At 38.8% G+C, this 18,777-nt stretch overlaps 1 protein-coding gene across 1 annotated transcript; it reads right to left on the bottom strand.

Annotated features, from left to right (window-relative positions):
• Positions 1-2,342: 2,342 nt before the first annotated feature.
• CA3B (carbonic anhydrase 3B) lies at positions 2,343-17,978 on the bottom strand. The gene is made up of 7 exons (NM_001277410.2): positions 17,888-17,978; positions 17,230-17,427; positions 10,679-10,797; positions 9,779-9,871; positions 8,787-8,852; positions 7,587-7,742; positions 2,343-3,532 (listed from the first exon to the last, which is right to left on the bottom strand). The coding sequence occupies exons 1-7, from the start codon at positions 17,931-17,933 to the stop codon at positions 3,413-3,415; spliced, it is 798 nt and encodes a 265-aa protein (NP_001264339.1). The 5' UTR covers positions 17,934-17,978; the 3' UTR covers positions 2,343-3,412.
• Between the last annotated feature and the right edge of the window lie 799 nt (positions 17,979-18,777).

The following is an 18,777-nucleotide window of genomic DNA, read 5'->3' as shown; positions in this document are numbered from 1 at the left end:
ACGTACATCTGTGTCTTTAAATGTTTCAAGCTTCAGGAAGACTCGCAGTAGTAAAGAACTAGGCCCAGCTCTCTATTTTTGCTATCTGTAGAGGATGAACAGTGACTTAGAGAAGAGGCTGTCAATGAGCTATTCAACATGGCTGAATGTCTCGCGTCTGCATTTCTGCTTTAGAGGGAAGGATTGCTTCTTCTCAGCACTGAAATACCACATATATCTTAGCCGTATAAAGTAAAGTATAATTCCCTGTTTTCCATTCCGTACAGATGAAAATTCTATTCTCCCTCTTTAACAGCTTTGTGGGTTTTTTTCAGCTAAAAAACAAGGATCCAGGGCTTTCTGCTCTCACTGCACTTAGCACTACCACCCCCACAGAGGAAATGTGCAGATAGAAGTGAGATGTGTGGGATGTTATGACTACAGTGACCTGTGTTCCTGAATTCATTCACATCAGTGATTAATTTTTCTTATAGTTACAGAAAGCTGCAAGCTAAAGGCACAGAAGGACATTTGTAAAATAAAAAAGAGCGTGGCCGGAAGGGAGGGAACACATTCTGAACGCTGACTCACATTACCTTCCTTTCTGCCTTCAAACTCTCCTTAATCTCTTCATACTTGCAGTTAACAGCTCAATCTACAACACCAGTGCCCCTTCCGCCCCCCTTCTTAAGCTTTTTGTTTTCCTTGTACTCCTACATTTCTAATTTTTTTTCTGACTCTTGCAGAACCACTGTGTTCTTGATTCATCCATTACCTCACACAGTCCCTTAGGCACTGCAAGAGAGTCCACAAAAAGACTGTTGGAGTATACCTGGAACCGAGTGAAAACAGTCCTGGGTCTAGTTTAGTCTACATTTTACTAATGACGAATAAATATACTATGGAACCACTTGGATGAGAAAGTCAAATTACACTTTTTTTTAGAGGTTACTTAGTCTGCAAGTTTAAAAGAGCATCCTTTAGAGATTTAACTCTAAAGGATGAGGCTGATCTTAGATTCACTTACAGAACCCAAACAGTTCCTTCACAAAATGTGACTGGGAAACCATCTCATCATTTAAAAAACCCTGAGATTGTATGTCCCAACTTTTCATCATCATAAATTTCAAGAAAGATATAGCCTACTCAAAGCCCTAATATGTACAACATAGTTGTCTTCATAAAATAACCTATCTTCTAACAGAGGATATATACTACAGAACTGACTGAAGAAAAGGAAGTAGAAATATATTAATAATATTGTTTTCTCATATTTGCATGCAACAGGAAATAGCCATTTTCACCCACAGGTAGGAAACACTGGGTATTCCATCAAAACCCTGTCCTGCAAAGTCAACAATGTTATGCGACTTGCATTCCTGTTCAGAATAGAATCATTACTCAGATATAGAATACTTACTGTTTCTGTTTTAGATATTTATTTAAGATACGAGATAAATAAACCTTTGTGAATTAAACCTGCCTCAAGTAGAAAGCACAGTCAAACAGCACGTCCTTATCCCTACAGCTTACACTGTGCTGGGTACTGGTGGTCAAACAAGAAGCTATGCTTTGAGTTGTCTTGGAATGACCTAACTGAGAAAAAAATATATTTAATCAAGCATTTATTTTTTTTTTCCAAACATAAGAACCTCCATAGGCTTTTTGATTGTAATTCTGAGTAATTGGAATTATATGTAAGATAACCTATGTCAAAATCAGAACTGTATATGTGCAACATAGAAAGTATTAACTCATCTGAATCCCATCACAATATGGCTGCAAATGAGAAGTAAAAAACATGAACACTGCAGTGCAACACACACAGAAATTTCCCAGCCAATACACTGCCTATGTGAAGGAAGAATGCAAGGTAAGGAGACTGTTCAGAAGCACATCCCCTGTCACATGAGTAAGCTCAGCAGCACTCTCCTGTCCTAGAAAAGAGTAGCTAAGAATTCACTCATGGCGCAGACACTACAGCACTTTGTATTTCCAGAGCTGAATCTAAGTTACCATTCAGATTAGTCGTTTTAAATACAGATTGAACTTCTCCAGCATAAAATCAACTTGTGAAGGAGTTGATTCATATGATATTACAAGAAAGCCGGTGCCAGAAAAAGGCGATCTCACTAGAAGAATTGATGTGGATGTCTCAGCCACATACCACACTTAAGATGTTATTTCCTTGCAGTCATATAAAATATCTTCAGTACTCTGGAAGATCAAGTAAAAGTCTGAAAATCCATCATCAATTTTCACGAGGATGTATTACAGAGGACATTGAAAAGTTCTTCTTTAAAGTTTTGCTATTTTTCATGCTTCCAAAACGAGGAAAAAATAAACAGGCAAAACAAAAAACCGTAAGTATATGTATTTATTAACATTGGATTTTTAAATACAGAAATGCTGTTATCTCAACTATAGGCTTACAATCCTGCTCCATTGCTCTTGAGGCCAAAACAAAAGAGAAAGAACACCTTTGTCTACTGCCTTTTGATCAGAAGAGTCAAACTCTGGATTCAGATATTTATGCACAAATCTCATTAATAGCAGAATCAATTATATTTGCACATGAACAAAAAATCTGCCTCAAAAAAGCACTAAAAAAATTAAGAACTTTTGCTGTCTTAACAATCTTTTAACAGAGAAAAGCTCTCAGCATACATGGAGAAAATATACGCATTTAGGATATAAAGATGAAGTTCTCAAAATCCATGTCACTTTGATTGCTATAACGCTGAAATACAAATTAGTCTTTTAATATGGACAACCAGTTGTGACACAGATAGAAATAGCTCTTCCTCAATTCTATTATTTTATCTAAATATGATTTAGTTAATACAGTTTTCAGAATAGACCCCTGTTACACCTGTCCTTTGTTTTATCAAGTTAAAAGCTGATCTTGAAATCAATGGTAATGTAGCAATTTGCTATCCTTACTTATTTTATATGAATATCAAATATCAACAGTGCTCTCATTTATTAATGTGCATAACTGGTGCAGCTCAGAGCAGAACACGCTTAATCTGAAAACAATTACTGAAAAATATGGTTTTATTTTGAAAACAATTACTTCTTTTAACTGCAGTCTCTTTAGTTTGTAATAAGGCAAGCACCAAGAGACACAGGCAATAGGAAATGCTTTTATATTCATTAGTAACATCTTCTTTCTTCCTTCGCACTAATAACAAAAGCTAATGCTAAAGCAGTTATGAAGAGCCAAACAGATTTTTTATTTCCATTTTAATAATAGGATTTTCAAATGTAAATTTTATCCTCTGAAAGTGAAATTCCCATTTCACAACTCAAAGTTTCAGCCTCCAAACCTACAGCTGGAGTCCTGTGTAAAATGCAACAGAGGATCCAAAGCAAGACCATCTCCTAGTTCTAGAGATCACCTCACTGAAGGGCAATAAACCTGAGCCAGGTCCTAAAGGAATGATGCGCTCACCATCCTGAAATACCGAGGCTGAGTTGGGCGCCAGTTATCGACAAGGGGAAGATTAGGTTCATTCTCAGCATTCTTTGATAAGGTACGGAGCTTCGCCATCTGCAGGAGAGCAAAATCAAAGTATGGTCATGGAAATCTGTTGCGATCAGATCCATAAGCCCAGTAGTTAAACAAAAAGGTTGGTCCAGATCCAGAAGCAGGGGATAAAGCCTCCTTCAAATTTTGAGGACATTCTTCACCCCATCACCATAGTAACCATACTCACCTTGTCTCCTACCAGTAATATTCTTAGAAATAATCAAGAGACAAAAAACGGGTCACATGTGAACAGCACTGTGAGAAATTAAGTACCATCATGTATGCATTATCTACAGAACTGAGAACAGCTACATAAATAGTAGGAATTCCCCAGAATATGGCTCAGAATATCCTCAGAAATGGCTCTGGGCAGCTTGGTCTGGTGGTTGGTGACCCTGCACATAGCATGGGGGTTGAAGCTAGATGATCATTGCGGTCCTTTTCAACCCAGGTCATTCTATGATTCTATGAATATGTGACTAGAACAGCCTAACAAACTTCTACTATTAGCCTATGTCCTAATAAACTTCTACTTTAACCCCACCTCAATGTCTGTTTACCAGCAACTAGAATTGAAAGGTGTTAAAGGGTGTTAAGACTAAATGATAAACTAATTGATGACTTCTGTGGTGGGTCTGCAGCAGAGCGTATATCCTGCTGCTGAGACAAATACGTTATTAGTTAAATCTGGATAATGACCTGGTCAAGATTTAAGATGGACTGTAAAAAGGGTCTGCAGCTTCACTTTCTGGTGTTTCTTTTTTTCTTTTTCTTTTTTTTCTTTTCTTTTTTTTTTTTTAAATCAAGCTGTATTCTTTTTGAGAGATGCCATAAAAATTCTGCCATATTCTTCAAAACCATATAATTCTCTTCCTCTACTGCTCTCTGATTCTCAAAAACATACACCCACCCACAGACACATTATGTTCATTTGTTGCCACTGCCAGGTATGACATTAGACAGAAAGCATATCAGCTGTGATTCACACACTTGACATTTCCCTTTCCCTGGCTTACTGTGAAGAGGATGCATACATTTTTTCTTGTGTACATTTGAAAATGTATCTCCACACACATCACAAGTTAAATTTCCTCACAAGTAGCTTCAGTATGCTGATGTATCTATTTTCTGTAGCACAGAGTTCAAGTCTAATGGAGGCAGAACTTCTGTCTGGGTTGTTAATCCACATTCACCATGCCTCTATTCGTTCTAGCTTAGGGCCAGCTCATGGATCTCAATGTTGTCCTTCACTGCACAACTTAGAAAAAGCATGAGCAATGACAGAATCACATTTATACTCAATATGCATCAGATGGATTATTCATCTGAAACTAAGTTACCTATTTCAAATGAAAAGTAATTTGTATGGGAACAGTAGGATATGAAAATAGTTCATCACTTTTGTTAATACTGAAAAAGTACTGTTAGAGAAGATACTAGTGTTTTTTATTATGTTTTGGAAGATGTTTTGGGAAAAAAAAAATGTACCTACTGAGTAAAAAAAAAAAAAATAATCAACATATCCAAGCTAGTTCCAACCCTCTGCCATGGGCAGGGTCCCCATCCACTAGATCAAGTTGCCCAAGGCCCCACCCAACCTGGCCTTGAATACTTCCAGCTATGTAAGGGTGAAAAGATGAGTCTTCAATTGGATAGAGGAATTCCAAAGTTAAATCCTACCCTTTAATGAAAGTTAACCTGAACAGTCAGGCTGCCTGCACTACATCTGTCACAGAGATTTCCAGTGAACATGATTTTTCCTGCAGAGTACTGTTTCTCAGTGACTGCACTTATCCTGGTGGCTAATATACTATTGCCAGCTGGATGCAAAAACATCCAAGTGATGCACATGCATGTGCACAAAATAAATAAATACTGCAATGACAGCACACTGTCCAGGATTAGAAATAATTGGTAACGTGATTGTTCTCTTATGAATAAATCATATGAACTGCAGACTCTCTGGAGTAAGAAGAGTCTATTGTACTTGTATATGGTACCACACACACACTGATAATTCTGCCTGTTAAAAGCTATCTCAGGAAAAAGCCAATGTCCCATCTCTGTGTAGAAACTTTCTTTTTACCTTAAATGCTCTTTTTTTTTTTTTTCTGCAGTAGGACCAGTTATAGATCTGCCTGTATATCTCCCAAGACTCGCTAACTTCAGATAAGCTGAAAAAAAGACTACAATCCAAATAGATCAGTGATCAGAAAGTCTTCTCGTGGAGCTGGATCAATGACGTGATTAGCCATTCCTTGCAAAACTCATTTTAAATTGGAGATGCTCAGTAGTGACTACATCTTCCCCAATAAAATTTGTAGTTGGTCATCTATGATATAAACCTCCAAGCAGATTTGGTAGTAACCAGTCAGAGCATATTTGTATTTTTCACAAAAGTATCAGCTTTGAAATATCCCCTGTATTTTAGCTTTTGGATGGAAAAAGAAACAGGAGACAGATCAAATCAATAAGCTGTGAAAATTATGCTATAAGTTATATGAATATATTACCATGTTTCACCTCTTGCCAGCTAAAGTTCACATCATGCCTGAATTCTGTTCTTTGAAATATAAAAAGCCAGATAAATACATAATAGCAAATAGATTTGTTGTGATACATGCCCATCAATCAACACAATGAAATTCCTTATCACCCGATGATCTAAGATGAAAAGTTATGTGTCTGTATATAATTTCTACATAATATGTCTGTCACTTGATTAATGTTCACCTTCTCACTGTGCTGAAGTCTTAAAAATTGTGCTATCACATCATTACAGTCTGCTAAACAGAGGAATAATCTCAGATTTAAAAAAAAAATCAGTAGAATCACTGGGTGATGAAAAAGGGCATTCAAGTGTATATAAACAAGAATGAGGGGGAATTAGCATTAGCACAAACACACTCAGAGAATAGAATTTGTTGACAAATCCCTGCACAGTCAAAATTGTTGGTGTAAACCCAACAACAATCTAGCTAAATGTTTCAATGTTCCGATTTAAATGGTCACAGAACACAGGCTAATGGCTAGAGCTTTCCAATATTGGGTCTTGGGAAATGCAGGGTTTAGAGCTCAGTGTAAAATAAAACGTGCAAACCACATGCAGCTCCTTCCTTTACTATTAACAAGAGTTAATAGCAGGAGGGCACAGGGAAACAAAAAGAGGACAGCGTGTTTTCTTTAGCTGATGTCACAGGAGGTCCTTTGTCCATGGGACCAATAACTTTCTACAGCATTTACATTCTACAGTAATTACTATAGTAATTACTGCTTGCTATCAATCCTGCCTCAAACTATTATTAACTCTTAACATCTCCATTGTGTTACAACTTTCCTGATTTATGAAGCACTCTGATATCTGTTCATTTAAGGCCCCTTTCTGATAGGGACACTGAAACAATCAGTTTTATTTTATTATCTTGGCTCATGATGTCAGAGGCGGATGTTGGTGGTATGACAGTAGAGGCTGAACCTTCTGTCAATATTCCATTATGTTCTGTTGGCAAGTGACAAATGGAAGCAGAAGGGCAGTCTGACAAAATGGTGTCTGACATGGAAGTGAGTATGAAGCAAAGGTGTGTCACTGAATTCCTCCATGTGGAAAAATTGGCACTCATGGACCTTCATCAACATTTGATGAAGTTCATGGAAATCAAGGTGTGGGTGTGAGCACAGTGAGGTCGTGGGTGGTGTGTTTCAGCAGTGGCAACAGCGGGTCACCTCTGCTAGTGCAAATTCTTATAAGCATGGTACGAAGGCTCTTGTTCATCGCAGGCAAAAATACATAGTTAATGGTAGTGATTATGTTGAAAAATAGCATTTTGTAGCTAAGATTTGCTCTAATACTGTTATTGTGTTCTTTGTATCTGTTGTAGTTTCCTTAGAAATAAATAGGAGGCATTACTTTCAGAGTGACCTACATAGTTTCATAGGCATTCAGTTCCTTACTGTCCTTTTAATCACAGAACTTCCCACAGCATCGAGTAAGCAGTTTCATTGCCAAAAGAATCAGATCAGCTTACAGCATACAACTAAAATGATGTGAGTAAAATACTATTTGCTTGAAGTTTACCTGGTCTGAGCTGACTATGATAGGCTCTCGAAGAACAATCCAAGTGATGCACTCTTCACAAGGTGGAGTAGTGAAAGAACCATGGTATGTCCAGTAGTCATGGGATTTAGGGAAAAGAATTGAAGGATCAAAGTTTGGAAAAGGAGCTTCTTTCCCCTTTAAAAAACAACAACAAAACAGGATACACACACACACAAAAAAAACAAAAAACAAAAACAAAACAAACAAACAAAAAAACAAGCTCTGGTCAAGATTAGGTAAGGATTCAAGCCTGGCATTTTAAAAAACAGCATGGCTCTTGTACATTAAAAACACATACATGGTCTGAAAAAGCACACATCTAAACAACACAATCACACAATCATAGACTTGCCTAGGCTAGAGAACACCATCATCAAGTCCAACCATCAACTTGACCTACCAAGTTCCATCACTAAACTTTGTCCCTTTGTGCCATGTCCACACATTTCAAATTATGATATAGTTCAAAGGCAACTGGACTGAATAACCCTCACAGATGGAGAATGACACAATAACATGGTATTACTTTTTAAACTTGACCTAATTCATTTAAAGCAGCATTCAGTACCAAAGTGTTTCACTCTTTTCTGTGCAGAAATGCTCTTCTTTCTGGCCTGCTTTCTCATGGCAATTCTGCCTATGTTATCAACTGGGTTAGGTCACTATACAGTGAAGTAAGACGTACTTTACATTTTCGGTATTTGTGCTGATAACAAAGAAGACAGCCTAGCAACTGTATATTAATGATGAGATTCTTATCACATCAAGTTTTCTGAGACACAGATGTCTAGTTAGTGGCACTTCTAGAGAACCATTAAGCAGACTATCTCAAGGCAGAGTGAAGTATTTTCCAAAGGTGCCCTTCCTTCCTTGCTATCTACTTTGGGATTAAGACTGCATGTCTAGTTTTCAGGAGATTGAAGCTTGGTGAAATGATTCTCATTTTTCACAAGTGTTGTAAGGTCCATTAAAGCCAATAAAGGCTCTTATGAGAGCAGAAAAAAAAAAAAAAAACCCAACTTTTCTTGCTAAGGAAAGTTACCCTTGATTTTATTTACAAGTATACTCTGGCAATGCTGCAAAGTACAATTTAAAAACTACAAGGTTGTGCTTCTTGATGTTTTTTTTATCCTGAGAATTCCCAGCAATCTTCTTATTAAAACAGCCCAACATTGTTACCTTTGTTTTGATAGCATTTATTTCTTCAAGAATTCTTTTCATCTCTGGTTTGGGTGTTTTCCCTACCTGTAAGGAAGAAACAATGAGCTATCCAAAGAGTTCTGCATATCAGCTTTCCTTTTTTTGATATTCTTCGAATGTGCATCCAGACATAAACCAACTATTAAATTATAAGGCATCGGCCAAACCTATAACTCCTACCAGATAAGTAAGATATGTCTTCTGCCTGTACCTTCTGTCTGTATCCCAATGGGTATTGTGATTCAAATGAGGAAATGACATCAGTATAGAAGCTCAGCATTGCAGATAATTTTGCAATGAAGTAATTCCTTTTGACATTGTATTTTAGCCTAACAAAGGCAAAGAACTCTTCAGATTCAAGTACAGACTTAAGAAAAGTTTCACTCTAGTTTGAAATTGAGACATGATCATATCTACTGTTGACAATTGCTGATCTCAGAAAGATGCTGATCTGTTTTATCTCCAGCGTAAGTTAATTAAATGAGGCATAAAAAAAGGCCTGTATTTCAAGCTAAGACTTCATGCCTCTAAAAGAATTTTTTTTTTTTTTCCTAAGGATGGGTTACAGGTATAGTCTATGAGTTAGTTTTGCCTGGGAAAAAGTTCACAAATAGCCTAGAAACAATATCTGTCCTTGAAATCAGCCTATGACTAGCACAACAAACAGCTGACTGCTATTGGTCCAAGGGCCATTACTGACACTGTGTCCCCAAAGCAGGGGAAAATACATCTGGATTTACAGCTTCCACCAGCCACATAGTGACACTATAGCTGCTGGGACAATGTACTAGATACTGTTTGAAATAATATGACTCATACTTTGTAACTTGAAAAGCATGCACTACTGAAAGTCAAGCCCTTCAGAGCGATATGAACTCTAGAAAATATATTCAGAAGGTTTTGTTTTTTTTAACCCTGCAAGAATAGAAACCACTACAGTAGCAGTACAAAGGAGGAACAAGAGCTCCTACTTGCAAAAAAATGGCCAAAACAGCTATACCATCTGTTCTTCTCACAGCATCAAGGTAATTACTGTATTTTGGATTCCAGTGTAATAAATGTAGCTGAAAACAAAGAGATATAAAAAAGAGATCCATTAGTGAGTTGTAAGCCATTAGAGGCTGAATTTAGAGTTCTTCATTTATATGAGAAATGAGAGTGAGGAGTAGGTTTCCAAAAAATTAGACAGAAATTGAAATATGAATTATACCAATCACATTATCATTTAGAATATTATTTTTATTAAAAATCTACAAACGTCTCAGTATATAAAGAGTAAAGAATAACAGAAGTCTCATCTTGAAGCTGAAGAAGAGAAAAGATGTTTAAGTAGGCAGGCAGAATATACATGTATATCAGAAATTTTCTACCTGTATGTAATTCATTTCAATTTTTTTACAAATTACAGCAATTTTAGCAAAGAATTCGTAAGAATACATGCTCTGTACATAATTAATCCACAGTTCTTAGCTTCTCTTACTGTCCTCAAGGCAGAAAACCAAAGTAACATATTTTCTTATTTCTGTGGTCATGATTCTTTGCTTTCACTAAGACACTACTCTTTCAGAATAGTGTTTTATTAAGTTTGCATTGCTTCTCAGTAATCTTGATGCCCTATGTTTCAAGCCACAATATCTTGAAAACATGGAAACTTTTGTTTCACACAATATTTTTCTTTCCTTTTGTTATAAGAATTACTTTAGCTTAACTCACAATCATAAGAATCCATGGAAGAAGAAAACGTCACAGATAAATAAAGTTAGACCTGCTTGAAAAACAGACAAATCATAATTCTTGCCCCTTCCCCTCCAAATGATAATAAGAAATATTACTTTATACCCTACTTTAAAGGAAAAAGTGGTGACACTTACCTCTCCTGCATATCTCACTCCATTCACAACATGCTCAGAGCCATGGTCATCAGATGAACCCCAATGAAAGTGAAGCTGACGCAGCCGATAGACCCCCTGAAGCGGCCCACCTCTCAACACTGTAAGTGACAATCTGCATCAGCATTAGATTCAGATATATTTCAACTTACTTTTAAGAAATGTATAGAATTTAAAAAATATTTACATACAATTACTGTGTGGAGATCCTGCATTCCCAGAGTACCACCTACTTGGAACTATTTTGGAAATGTACAAGAGCACTTCAGGCAACCATTTGCAGCCACAAGCACTTACAGGCAGCAAGTGTCTAGGCTTTCATTATAGTCAATTGAGATCAATGTTTTAATTCTGCTGCATAAACATGAGCAGCTGAGATATGCTGAAGATATCTGCACAGGGCTGGCAGATATGATACAAGATCTGTAGAAGAACTGTACACTTCTAAAGCAGCACCTGGAGCCAAGCAATAGACATTATGTAATCAAAAACAGCATGAAATACCTGTTCTTGAGGTAACTGAATTAGGTTTCTAATCAGAACAACTGAGCTGCTAAAGTAATTCTGCTTGCTTTAAGCAGACACTCAACAGATGGTGACCTGAACTGCCCTCTAGACTACACTGATTCAGCGTGACTCCACCTCCAGTGAATAAGATGTGAGTTTAGATATGTAGTTCGTCTACATTTAAAAGCCCACACAAGACACCTCAGTTTAGGTGTCTTAATGTCCTTCTAAATTCCATCTAATATTTACCTATGTCAAAGCACACAAAAGTATCCATGAAACCCTACAGAACTGTGTCTGGTACTGCAGACAATGACTAATTTGTTTAAAAAGCTAAAAAAACATTGATGCTGCTTCTGTTATAATGGCCACTTCTCCTGGCTATGGTAACAGCAAATCAGCCAGAAAAGCAATCACTGAGAATGCAATCTATTGTCCTAAAGAAAATTTCAGCCTGTGACAAGCAACAGTCTCTATTCTAAATAATCTCAACATTTACACAGCAATGGAAGCAGTGGGTTTGAAAATAACTCACGCTAAATTGGGAAGAACTTCTCAACATTCATCAAATATTAATTAATATTCAATTCTCATTTGTAATATTTGGAGATAAATTAATAAGCATTCCATACAGCAGTTCTCAGGAACAGGCCTTTATAGGTTAAAGAAAAATATCCTTAAGTCTGGAAAGATAAGGAATAAAAATCTATGGTCACGTCAAGAAATAAAGGACTAAGAACATAAAGAATACTTTTTATTGAATATTAAGAGCATGCTGTTACTCTTTACAAATGCCTTTTACTTGTTCCACAGACATGCAGTACCATGACTAATGCTGATACAGATATGGTAACAGTAGTAGCTAATAAGACCATCAATTCTCCATTAAAATAGATCTGTAAGACCAAATAATCCAGTTTAAGACCAAAATGTGTCATTATTCACGCAGATGGACCATCAGCAGACATTTTTGATCAGGTATTGTGTGAAGCTCTGCATTACCTCATGCTAACACATCCCTGCTTCACTCCTCTATAAATAGACTACTTTTTACTTAGGACATTTTGAGCAGACAAAATGATGCAAAGATGGTGATATCCATAAATCAACATTTCTCCACAAACAAAAAGGTTTATTTTCTGTTTCATTCCAAGTGAATTGGCCAAGAATGCCAATGGCATTCTGGCTTCTATTAGAAATAGTGTAGACAGCAGGAGCAGGGAAGTGATTGTCCCTCTGTACCTCAGCACTAGTGAGGCTGCACCTTGAGTACTGTGCTCAGTTTTGGGCACTATGAGAATGACATTGAGGCCCTGGAGCGTGTCCAGAGAAGAGCAATAAAGGTATGAAGGATCTGGAGCACAAGTCTTACAGGGAATGACTGAGGGAACAGCTGTTGTTTAGTCTGGAGAAGAGAAAGATCAGGGGAAACCTTATTGCTCTCTACAGTGATATGAAAGGAGGTTGTGTTGTGGCTCTACCTCTTCCCCCAGGTAACACCAGTAGGACGAGAGGTAATGGCTTCTAGTTGTGCCAGGGTACATTCAGGTTGCATATTAGGAAAAAATTATTCTCAGACAGAGTGGCAATGCACTGAAACAGGATGCCCAGGGAGGTGGAGTCACCATCCCATCCCTGGAGGTGCTCAAGATACCTGTGGATGTGACACAGAGAGACATGGTTAGTGGGGATGGTGGGAGTGCATTGATGGTTGAATCAAATGATCTTGTAGGTCTTTTCCAACCTTAATGATGTGCAGTATAAAAAAAAAGAAATATGTGGAATGACAATTTAAGTAGAAATTACCACAGTAAATGAAAGTCTCCTATGCTTTAAGAAGTGTAAAATGAAACAGTTGCAAGAATGAAGTTTTCTAATATCTAGAACAAAACAGTCCAAAGCAATGTCTGTAAAGTTCCAAGTTAATAAAAGGAATCTTCATTTTGGTTAAACACGTGGCTTGGAACAAATTCTAAAGGTATCTTCAGTCTTCTGGGATTTTGTTGTCAGAAAATGCTAATAAACTCACACCAATATACCAGTTAGAAAAAGAGTACAAGATCAATTTCAGTTAAAAAAAAATCTCGCTTTCTACTTTGTCCCTCAAGAACTGAGCAGCATGAGACAATGGGCTAATACATCTTTTCTCATTCCCAGTGTGGTCAGCTGGGCAGGTGCTTGCCCCAGAGAGAGCACAGGAGGATGCAGCCTAGGCCAAATTATGTCTACCCAAACACCTCCCCTGGTGGCTGTGAAGACATCCTATGGAAGTGGAACAACATAGGGAGCACCAAACAGACTCATGAAGCCAGTTGTGTTTATAAACAGGACCAGAACTAACTGCTCTTACAAGGTTCACCATCCGTACATGCTGCCAAATCCATAAGGTGGGTTCCACAGTGCAATGAAATTAGTAAGGCATTACTGCAAGACAACTGAAGGCTGTAGCCTCAGAAGGCCCTTAGCTGTTCAAGCATTTATAGCTTCAACAGTAATGTAGAAGTCCAAAGTCAACAGAAACTCAGTTCCTAAATCCCTTGGACCCAAGCTCTGCACTGCTCATTAACACTCAATAACTTCATGAAGACACTACAAATGATAAATGTGCTAAGCACCAAAGGAAGAATTTATCTTTGCAGCCTTTAGTGGTATGCAGTATACCATCCAGTGGTATGCAGCATAGCTACTGGGGTACACAAGCATTGGAATTAAGCCGTGCTATTTCTGTAACACCTACTGACTTCTCTTAGTATCACTTCAGTACCCAGGAATCAACCAGATCTATAGCATGCATGGATACGCTTGCCAGTTAAAGTTACTGGGTTTTCTCCTCATTGTAGAACAAGTAAACAAATATATGTTTATTCATCAGAAGTTGATCATCAAAAACTTATTTTACTTTTAACAGAGATAAATGAAATTTCCCACAAGGTGGTACTCTTAGAAATGGTGTCCACAAGTGCTAGTCATACTAAAGAAGAAAGATAAGCAACAAGCTCTCACTGTTTACAGTAACAGTCTGTCTTTGATAAGAAAACAAACGATTCTGTAAAAAGCATCAAGGCAGCCTTATAAAAAGTGTGCCTGCACAGTGGTACTCCAAACCCTTAAATGTCATCCATCAGAAACTCATTAAAAGGATAAGCACGAATCACTTTGACCAGTGAACTTCCAGAGAATATATTAAAGAGGTAACGAAAGCACCATTTGACATAGCCTTAGCCTGTCTTTCTCCTGCTGCTGGGTCTGTATTCCAGAAGAAGACTTATACATCCCTACTGCTTATTTCAAGATTGAACTTTTGATCTAACCCGCTGTCCATAGGAATGCCAAAGCAGGCTGCAGTCATTAGCGTTAAGGAAATTAGAAGCTACAGAACTCATGCAAAATCATGACAATGGTCCTTCCAGTTAGATGGTTTCAGGATGCTCCTCCAGTGCAAATATTTTTTGGAATTCTAGAAGCAAAAAGACTCTGCTAGTAGAAATAATACTGCAGTCCTATTTGAAAATAGAACAGAGTTACTGCTGGATCTAAAAGAATATCTGAGTTGCCATTCCAGGCAAGAAATCTGGCAGTGGTGTGTACCTGATGAAACAGGTAGGCTGCCAAAGCCACCAAAAGGTGGCACAACCACCTTCTTCGACATAGGTATGGTAAGAGAGACAGCTGAGTCCACAATGATCCATTAACTTTCACAGCCAAGCGGCAGAGACACAACGCAGCTCCTAAAGCAAGTATCTGTCAGAAATGTCTTCAGTTATAAAGCAGATCCTCGAAGTAAACCAAGATTTATAAACAGCAGGAGCAGGTCCAAAGATAAAGCAATAAGGCCCTCTGCAACATAAAATGTTAATTACACTGGACTGCACTTCTTCCAGAAAGTTCTCTCCAGTAATTAGAATTTAAGAAACTGTCCAAATGGTGGATATTCAAAGTTTTCCTGGCAGAGAAAATACAATGAAAGTAAAACTCTGAGAGGTCATTTGCAATTTACTTAGCAATAAGGGAAGGCATAGGTCTATTTCATCCACCACTAATGAAAATCTAGATTAAGTACAGACACAAGTATGACTGCTCTAACCAAAAAAAGTTATAGAAATAAAAGAAGCCCTTACTTTTCTGGCTAACTCAGAAATAATTCAGATAGATAGAATGATAGGTAAATGGACATGTAGATAGAATGGTTTTGTTCCAAGGGGATGAAATATTTAATTTCTTATGATTGTTATTATATAGTCTTATAGTATGCAGCAGGTGGTTTCTTTACAGAGACTTTACTGAATTTACTCAAGTCAGTAGGAGCACGCACAGTGGAACTCGTCCTCTAGTTAGCACTATATTAGAAAAGAAACACCACCCACAGACTGCAGATAATGGTATAACAAAAAGGCCGTAACAGTAAACACTGAATGTTTCTTGCCTTCAAAGACTTAAAAAAATACACCTACTTTTCTTCCAATGAGTCACTTTATTTCTGAGATCAGAACACAGCAGTTACTGAGTAGTTTTCTGAAAAAAAAATTCAGCACATTCCAAACCTTTCTGCTCTTTCTAGCTGCAGTGTATGTATTGCTGTACCTGTACACTCCCCATCATGCACAACTTGAGTGATTGTAACACTAGCCAACATTAATGCAAGAGATGCAACGATTGATATATTTGATGCTGTTCCAATACGTAATGAAAATAAATGTAAGTAACGGTCACAGAGATCTTCACATATGTCACAGCAACATGGCATTACTAATGTGTAGTGCTGTCTGACATTAAGAATAATATTTTAAACAAATAACAGTAAATATTCCCATTTTGCTGTGAAGTTAATCAAAGACTTCATAGTCAGTCATGAGTTTTGCTAGTGTATTAACAAGTTCACCTTACATAACGCATTTTTATACTCAGTTTTCATGAAACCCAAGTCATTAAAAATCCAACTCAAATTAATGCATGTAGATATTTAAGACTAATAAACTTATTAGCAAATTTTCTCCTATTCATCACTGCAGTCAATCCTAATTATACTATAGTGGCAAATGAAGCTTATAAGTAAATTTAAGTCTGTGCATTGCAGAAGACAGACTTCTAATATTTTACTAAAATGGACATTTTTTTTCTTATCAACTCATGCACTATAAATAACACAATTCTGTTGGACCTCAATAAAAGAATAAAGAGAGAGGTATGCATTTGATTTTTTTCCTTTTATCTCAGTACTAATGCAATTTCATACTTCTTTAATGTAATGTTTTTTCCTTTGAAATATAGCCAAGAGTATCAACACCAAACTTCAGTGGTTATGCCAACAAGCCAAATACTTCTAGCACCTGTTGAAGAGAACAGACATAACTCTTCTACATACATGGCCCCCCTAACTCTTAAAAGGTATGCATTATATATGCAGCACACACTTCATCTTGTAGTAACTGTGAGCAATGAGATTAAACATTTTGGACATAAGAACATTCTGGACATTGAAGATGAAGCACTGGAATTTCTCAGCCTTCTAATTAAGACAAAATCTCATGAATGCTAAAGGGCATTTTAACTGATTAAACAACGTGATAAGGTGGCAACATCTGGTCCATTTCTTCATTTATCAGAAATCGCACAAGTAAGGTTTTCAAATATTGTGACAGTTACAGATGTTCTTCTGGGCATCTCAGATAGCCTTGTATGGGATTCAGTCCTCGCAGGCAAAGCCTGGACTCTATGACCCTAGGAAGCAACACAACAGCACTGGCCTTTGCAATTGCAGAAATTTATCCTTCACCTTAACTCATCCTGCATCAAGCTTTTCTGCAGCTCTCTTCATTCCCTAGGATTTTACCTACAGACTTCAGAAGTAGTCTCATACCTTTCCTGTCAGATGTGTGGGATACTGGAGGCACGGAATTTCTACATGCCACATGCAGGCTCTACACAAGGACCTTCTCACAGCCACGAGCACTCAGAGTACTCTTTCACCCAATCTGAGAGATATATGCTAGTACATAACAACAGCTCAAGCTGAAAACAAAACTAACCTGATCTATCAAAAGAATCATCAAACACAACTCTGCAGGTTTTCCCATTATTGAGGATGGTCTTAGCTGCGCCAGGATCATAACTAGCAAACCACGGCAGCAGGGAGCGGTCATAGTGCACTTCTTTGTTATTGATCTCAATGGGGGACTGATGGCGTCCTTTGGCAGTAGGGTAATTTTTGTGCCACTGATCTGGTCCTAGAAAAAAAGATCAGAGAAACATCATGAAAACCTCCTCCAGCTAGGTATGAATTATAGTTTCATAATGAATGGAAGGTTGGCATCGCTGAGCTATGTCAGTATAAGTATTAATAAGTGGATTACTAACAACAGGCTGTTAGTCATGAGCTGTCAAGAGCTGTGTTATGAGCATTTAGATCATTCTAGCTGGAATATTACTGCACATTATTGATCTGAACCCAAACTCGCATCGCAAACTGCACCTTTTCCTTACTAAGAGTCAGACAGCACACCAAGAAGAAACCAGAAGTGGATTTGGACCAAAGTCCAGCAGCGCCCAGAAACATGATAGGATACACCCATTGACCCCACCATGACAACACGTACTCAACCGGAGACAGACAAAGCCAGCGGCAGTCAGTGGCGGGCAGCTGTTAGTGCCGGCCCGGCACGCTGCCTGGGCCCCGCGCCCTCTCACCGTTGTCGCCGTCGTAGCCCCACGGGTAATAGTTGGGGTTAATCATGGCGCCACACTGCCCCTCGGCGCCCCTCGGCAGCTCCGGCGGGACAGCGGCTTCGCATCACGGCGGCTTTTTATACGCTCCCGCCAACTCCATGCCCTTCCCCGCCGACAGGAGCAGCGTGGCCCCGAGCGCCGGGGGCGGGGAGAGCAGCGCTCCCTCGCCCCGCCCGCCCCGGCCCCGCTGTGTGGAGCGCGGGGGATGGCTGCGTGGGTCAGCGCGGCGACGCGTGGGAAAGCCGGCATCTCTCCTCAGCCGTCCTCAGGTGCACGGGGACCGAGCCGCTGCTCAGTGCTGGGAAGGCCACCCCAGGGGGCAGGTGTGCTGCTGCCTGCCCCAGCTCTGAGAGAGGGGGATGTAGAAGAGTGTGAAGCATCTCCAAGCTACCAAAGAGCGCAGTCCAAATCCTTCCCAGATTTGGACAGCTTCAGGCCAGTGCGGGGCTGGAGCTGTGGGCTCCATCACCTGGGGTGCAGCGGTACAGGCCTGCCTTGCTGCTCTGCCACCACATTTCTCCAATGTTGCTGGGCTCTTTATGGCTGTTTCTGGAAAGCCTGTCGTCTGCAAGACTTCATCAGGATAGATCAATCTGGGTGTACACTGAGAAGCCCTGTTAGCTGTGTGTTCCCCACATGGGAGATTTAGGGGTCAGCTGAGGATGAGGCAGCACGTCCAACAGCTTCTGTGCGCAAACAGCTATCACAGATTCACACCCATCCCCATAAAATTTCCACATATACAGCTGGAATCCAGCATGGCTCCCCGGCACGCCACCTGCCAATGTTAACATAAACAGCTTCCCCACTGCACCTCAGTGGAGTTAGTTGTCCCTGGCCTTTATAAAGGG

The sequence above is a fragment of the Gallus gallus genome, chromosome 2, assembly GCF_016699485.2.
Source record: "Gallus gallus isolate bGalGal1 chromosome 2, bGalGal1.mat.broiler.GRCg7b, whole genome shotgun sequence".
Taxonomy (NCBI): domain Eukaryota; kingdom Metazoa; phylum Chordata; class Aves; order Galliformes; family Phasianidae; genus Gallus; species Gallus gallus.
The sequence above is the reverse complement of the archived record's forward strand: the minus strand, read 5'-3'. Positions and strand labels throughout refer to the sequence as shown.